The sequence below is a fragment of the Artemia sp. Qi Xiang Cuo genome, chromosome 11, assembly GCF_049724085.1.
Source record: "Artemia sp. Qi Xiang Cuo chromosome 11, ASM4972408v1, whole genome shotgun sequence".
Lineage (NCBI taxonomy): Eukaryota > Metazoa > Arthropoda > Branchiopoda > Anostraca > Artemiidae > Artemia > Artemia sp. Qi Xiang Cuo.
This window is the reverse complement of record NC_142804.1, coordinates 19,394,301-19,401,437: the sequence shown is the minus strand read 5'-3', so window position 1 is coordinate 19,401,437 and position 7,137 is coordinate 19,394,301. Positions and strand designations below refer to the sequence as shown.

At 34.6% G+C, this 7,137-nt stretch overlaps 1 protein-coding gene across 1 annotated transcript in view; it reads right to left on the bottom strand.

Moving 5' to 3' along the window:
• Positions 1-723: 723 nt before the first annotated feature.
• Positions 724-7,137, bottom strand: part of LOC148946730 (adenosine deaminase 2-like) — a 93,332-nt gene continuing 86,918 nt past the window's right edge. Inside the window, 1 exon segment of the mRNA XM_089096410.1 lies at positions 724-1,076. Within this exon segment, the coding sequence (XP_088952536.1) occupies positions 753-1,076 (324 nt within the window). The 3' untranslated portion in view covers positions 724-752.

The window sequence follows — 7,137 nt, the reverse complement described above, 5'->3', positions numbered from 1 at the left end:
CAAAAAAAGGAGAAAGAAAAACAAGCAAACACGCATCTGTGATCTTTCTTCTGGGGAAAAATACAAAATTCCACATTTTTGTAGATAGGAAGTTGAACCTCCACAGTAGGATTCTCTAAGATGCTGAATCTAATGGTGTGATTTTCATGAAGATCACCCTTTTGGTGGTGTTTTCACCACTTTTTCAAAAATCTGGCAAAATTTTTCAGGCTCGTACCGTTTTATGCACATAGCGTCTTTTGATTTAGTTCAGTATCCTCTTCGATATATACTGAAAATTTTTACTTAATACCCTTTATCGTACCTGAGGTATTTCATATAGGCTACGCCCTGTTCACAACCTGGATGCAGATAGTTTCTTTTGTTTATTTGAACATCCCTAAACATGCCCTGAGAGTTTCAACTTGATAAACCTAGCACATATTACCTTTTCATTTAGTTCAACATCCGCAGAAACACATCCTGAAAGTTTGAACTTTAAGCCCTTAGCCACTCCTGATATATTACAGATACGCCCTTTCAACAACCTAGATACGCGCATTTTCTTTTGTCTTAATTCAAAATCCTCCTCAGCATGCCCTTAAAGTTTGAAATTAACATCCTTAAAGATTTCAGATTCACCCTTATGACAGCCTGGATGTACTTATGTCTTTTAATTTAGTTTAAACACCCCTCGAATTTTTCTGAGGTTTCACCTAAAAACACTTGGCCTTTCCGGACACATTCTAAACTCGTTTTCCTTTTATTCAGAGTTAATTATAAGAAACAAAGGATGGTAATATGCGCTTCAGAACAGATTGAATAAAAATATCCCATTTTTGTTCAAATAGAGAGATAGCTTCAGCTTTACTGTCACCATCCAAAGTACTGTAAAATAAAGAATTGTAGGATATCTGCTTAAGGAATCGAATGTCTGTGTTTCTGGAAGTCATTGCCATGAACGCAGCATAGTAATCATATGACAGGGCTGATGCATTCCATACGGGAGGATCATCGGAACTAATAATGACGGGAAAATTGTCTGCCATGAGTATTGTAGCTGGGTGGTTTCGCAGGTCAGAAACTAACATCAAAACCTAAAATACAATAATTTACAAGCTGAGTGAAGAAATAATGGTTCATTATAAGGCTGGTACACACAAGGTTATATGGCAATCATATTGGGGCATAAAAATGGGGTTTTGGACTCACAAGGGAGTTTTGACGTGAGCGAAATCTGTAGAAAGAAAGTTAAAACTCTCGCTGAATTTACAACTCAGATACTAAAAACGAATGACTGCATGTTGAATTAACTTAATGTCTAGCTTTCATAACTAACGGCTTCAATCTTCAGCAATCAACTCAGTGCGAGTGAGTGGAGGGATTCGAATAGATAGTTGGTTAGTTAAGTCTTTATTAATAAAAATAACCAAACAATGTGCATACATGAAAACAACTTCTTTCAACTGAATCTTCTGGCCTATCCATGGACTTGCAAAAGCAAGTTGTTTTTGGGACCAGCGGCGTAATTTCGTCAAAATCCAAGGGGCGGGGGCAAATTTGGGGCCAATTTTCCTAAATCAAGTGAAAATGAGAGTGAAATATGAAAAATAAGCCATATAGTACCATAAAGGCACATATATACTATAGAAAACTGACCTGTTTCTCTGGATACTTGGATTGCAGGCTTATCTTAGTTTTGAGAGATTTCTTGCAAAAAATAAATTTCGACTGGGGGGTAAAGCGGGTCTGGAGGTGGCAGTCCCCGCTGCGCCATAGTAAACTACGCCCCTGTTTGGGGCGTGCCAGGAATAAGAGTTTCCTTGTGACTGATTACAAGTATGAACTAACTACACAACCAAAATTGATAGTGTAAATAAAACATACATATTTCCTCACTGAGCTGCTATTGAAGTCACCGAAAAAAAAAAAATCCAAACATCCCACTATACTCCTTCAGACACCTCAAACAACCATTGAAAAAGCAATTACTCCAGGAATAAACTAAATCTCATATTCAGAATACACTTTTTCCTTGACTTTATTTCTAAATTTTTCAAACCTATGTATTTCATTAATTTCATTGTCATTGCTATTCTGTAATTTAATTTCTCAATACATAAAGGAGAATAAACCTGAAATCATTCTCAATGCCGGATGAATGGGACTTTTTCGCCTGGAAATTTCTTTTTTCTTTTAGTCTCATGTAGATGAGCCGATTTGTGTCATATTTCGCAATCAAGCTGGGACAAAAATACATATAACAGCAGTGATTATCTTTTTTTTTATCCTGAGCCCGAGTAATTCCAAATCAGGGTTTATGTAATGTTCCTACATGTAATGGAAGTATTTTCAATTTATTCCAAATTTGGAAAAAAGGTGTAGAATACTCTTTAATTACAAATTTCGTTATTGAATTTTGCCAAATCCTAAAGTTAACCTGAGCGAACAACTTATCATTAATATCGAAATCGATATATCAAATATTGAAAGTAAAATATCGATATACCGATGTATCGTTTAATCAGAATATCGCCCAGTTCTAGTAAGAATAGCTACACCAGGTCAATTTAGTAGGGTCTTTACTATTTTTTGTTTGTTTTGAAAATGAGTATTTTCAAAGATATTCACTTCTGAGCTGCCTTTTTTACCAAACCTTTTCCATTAGTAATATTGTTTTAATATCGGTCACCTTTATTTTCTCATTATTCGTCCCGTTTCCTCTCCATATTCATTGCAGATCCGGCACACCTGTTTTCATTGAGATTGTTCAGCTGGATTATAATGAGACACAGAGGGAAATTGCTCCTTGAAGAAAAGATTAAGCAGAGCGAACGAAGAAATGGTTCTTGTGCATTATATCCTACACAGCGCTATAGACTCTACAAGGAAATACTACAGGAAACCAGTCAAACGGGTATTTGCAATGAATAAATGGATCGCAAAGCGTGATTTCTTGTTGCGTTTACAATATTTAAAATGTTGTTTTTTGGGGTTTAGGGGGAAGAGGGTACCTAGGTTAGGTTAGGTTACGATATTTAATATATGCTATGGTTTACACCCCTCCCCCTAATGTGCAAATATATAGCCTAAATTTGTTTCTAAACTATTATATTTTCATCCTATTTCATTTTATTTCATTAGCCTTAACCAAACTTGACTTCTTTCATGTGTAGGATATAATGCACAAGCACCGAAGAAATTATCCACTGTTTTCAAAACTAAAAACATCTTATAGCTATATCTGAATCACCCTAGTTCAACCTATTCTTTATCTAAACCAAGATATTTTGTGTTAATTTGTCTCTCAGTCAATTTTCTTTTAGCATTACAATCATGTTTATTTTTCATTTTGACAAATTCAGTTTTTCTACGACTGTTAAATTTAGAAATACATTTTTTTAAAGAGAAGATGAATTTTACTTCCATTAAAGCATATGGTACCCTTTTGGGTGAAAATGACAATTTTTTTTATTTTATGGGTAGAACTGCTTTTACCTGTTTGCTGTCCAGCTTTACTTACTTTACCTGTTTACTGTTGGCTAATGAGATTGGGCTAATGTAAAGAAGAATTAGTGACAGTACTAAAAGGATTGAAAAATATTAAGGCCCGGTTGCTGATAGTCTGGTAAATGATTTTTCTTTTTAAAACGGTGGTTATGAAGTTAGAGATAAGCTTCTAAAGATTATGAATATGATGTTCGAACATCATATTCATATTTTGTGTGGTCACTGATTTTGTGTTTCGACGAAAACAACAGGCAGTTAAAATTACTACAAAGTAGAATCCAGATGAAGATCACAAAAGACTGGACCCCACTTTCCTTTTTAGAGGTTCATCACGCTAGTCAAGAGGATCAATCTCACGGACTCTGAGTACTTTCAATACAAACAGAGCTCATTACCGGCCCCACTTTTGAGGCATCTTACATGCTTCGGTCTCCGAACAAGGCAGAGTTCGCCAATCATATAGCACTGGCTTGAAATCTTGAGGAGCACTCTAATCCCTTTCCCAAAGGCATACAATATATCATCGACGGTGGAGCTAATTTTATTTTTGAAGTTAAATGTTGTATTATTGTTATTTTGTGTTTAAGATATTTGCAAGATCATTCTAAAATACAATTTTTGACTCTACCGAAAAAGCTTGATTTTTAAGTGACACGTGCTTCAATGAGAGTACAGGGCTCCCATTTCGAACGTTAAAAGCTATTGGAGTCTATCATCTGTCGGTGTCCATTTGGGTCTTTTGATTCGGTTTTGCACTTAGTTTAATTTACTTTTGTTGAAAATAATATTTTATTATTGTGTAATATAATATTATATATTAGAAATATAAGTTCAATTTTATATGCCTTTTTATTGCTATTGGAAGTGATTTTTCACACTGAACTCAAAATTAGTGGAAAAGCAATTCTTCACACAAAGGTACTTCAACGGGTTTTATTTGATAATAATAAAAGAAAAAATTAAAAATCTAGCATAAACCCTAATCAAAGGAAAAACAATGCTGTATTGCAGGAGGGGAAAGTTTTGAATTTAGATCCCTCACTCCCCGAAATGCGGAATTTATGAAAAACATGCAGTTTTGTAAAATTTAATTACTTACATAGAACTTTAAAATTAATTTACCCTGGTTGATACCCCTCTAATGCCTTACACCTCCCCCCCCCCGCAAATCAAAATTCTAAGTGCAGTGGTGAAAAACAGAATATGTTTTATGCGAAATCCGTACAACTTGTCGGATAATAAATGCTTCTGAATTACTACTACTACTATCAACAACGCACTGCAGTACCATGTGGCCTGAGGCCACGAACGCTCCTCCTTCATCCCTATTTATTAAAATACTTCCTATTTGCACCCTCCTAAGAAGTTCCTATTTCCCTTAAATATTCCTTACGATATCCTCCTACCCCAGTTGGGGACGACCTGTTTGTCGTTCGGTCCTAGACGGTTGACCGACAAGAACGATCTTTGGCAATCTGTTATCCTTCATCCGCAGAATGTGTGCTAGCCATCTCAATATTTCTTCTATCATATCCCTAAAAAGAGGTATTGAACCATATTTTTCGTACAGCTTACTGTTTGGGATACGGTCAATCAGCCAGGTCCCCAAAACCATACGTAGACATTTCTTTAGAAAACATCTAGGAAATCCTCCGTACTTCGGAACACCCATGTTTCAGAGCCATACTTGACCACTCTCATCAATGTAGCTTCTGACATTCTAATCTTGGTTCACACACTTATCTTCCTGTTCTTCCAAACTCTTTTCAACACTGTGAAAAAACACCTTGGACCTTGGCTATTCCACTTGTAACATCTTCACTGCGCCCTTACTAATAATACAACCTACCTAAGTGAAGCTGTCCACTTGATTGATCTTCTCGTTACCCATCATTACCTATTCACCTTTACTTTTTCTTAGTCTTAGCAACTTAGTCTTCTTAACATTAATTTTCAAACCTATTCTTACACCCTGAACTTCCAAAACCTCAAAAAATTGTTTGGATGTATTTATACACTTTGGTGTATTTATCTGTTATGCCATACAAAGATAAGACATTTGCTAAGGCTCTTCTTAGTACAGGCAAACTAGAGTTTGACCCCGAAAAAATTGCAAAAGAAATGAATTTTACACCATGTTTTAAAGAGAGAAAAAGCTGAACAATATAGTCAAAGTTGCGCAATCTAGGTCAACGCAAAACTAGGTTTTTTACGTATCGTGTCAGTTTTCTCACATTCCTAACACAAGAATAAAGTTCCGGTAATTGATTGTTTTTCTTGAACTGAATTATTATTCTGATGTAAAAAGACGAGATGAGTGTGAAATGTAGTCAAATTTGGTGTACGGTATATAAAAAAAGTTTCATAATCATAAATAGGATATTTTCACGCTTCTCGTCGTCGTGATCCCTTTTTTTTACCAGACCAACTTTCGCTGGCTAAATTGTCGGTTTTGAGATCTAATAATTAGTTAGCCTGAATCTGATCGTTACTGGCTCCAATACCTGATGGGTCAGCTTGAAAAAAATGATTGCAAGATGTTTATTAAAACATGAAAAATATTAGAAAAGGGAAATCATCTATGAAGCTCTATTAAACCCCTCTATAAAAAAGGTGATAAGTGTGAGTGATTTAATTATAGAGGCATTTGCTTGGTTTTAGTACGAAGCAAATTACTTAGTATGATGATACTTTTTAGACTTAGAGATGCTGTCGATAAGTACGAAGCAAATAATTGGCCGTGAGATCTTCTTCACAGCAGATATAGAGGCATTTGCTTGGTTTCAGTACGAAGCAAATTACTTAGTATGATGATACTTTTTAAACTTAGTGATACTGTAGATAAAGTTTTAAGAGAAGAACAGTGTGGTTTTAGGAGAAGGAGAGGCTGCGTAGAACAAATTTTTACTCTTAGATTAAAAATTGAGAACTACCTGAGTCATCAAACCCTTTTAGAAATGGCGGTAATGGCCTCTCTTGCGCCTGGGGCAAAATGTTGGTTAGCAACCCTCCCCTCCTGTCTCCGCACAAAAATATCTGGTCAAATAAAAAAAATCATTTATTAACACATTTTTTCCCAATTTATTTATCAATTAAATTTATTAATCAATTTATTTTTTTTTTTTTATATATTATTTTAAACTATCTAATTTTTTAACCATCATTAATTATACTAACTTAAATATTTTACTCATTATTGATTAATGATTTTTATATATTTTTATTTCGTTAATTAATTAATAATTCATTATATATTTTTATTTATTAACTGCGCCATCTACTTTAATAATAAAATTTCAAAATTTAAAATGATTACAAGAGCTAGATTATTTATTCGAAATTTAGCGCTCCTAAAATTTATGCGTGCGAGACAAGTGCCCCTGTGTCCCTCCGCTAAAACTACTTCTACCTTTTAGTCCGCAGTCTTATAGATTATGAGCAACAAGCGTTTTAGTGCAGGCAAACTAGCCAAAAATCTGGGTCGACCCCAAACAAATTGCAACAGAAATTAATTTTATAACATGTTGTAGAGAAAAAAAAAAGCTCAACAGCATATCCAAAGTTGCACATTCTAGGTCGAAGCAAAACTATTTTTTTTTATTTTCATGTCCAACTCTTCAGTTTTTTTCTAAAAAGAAAGAACTGTCG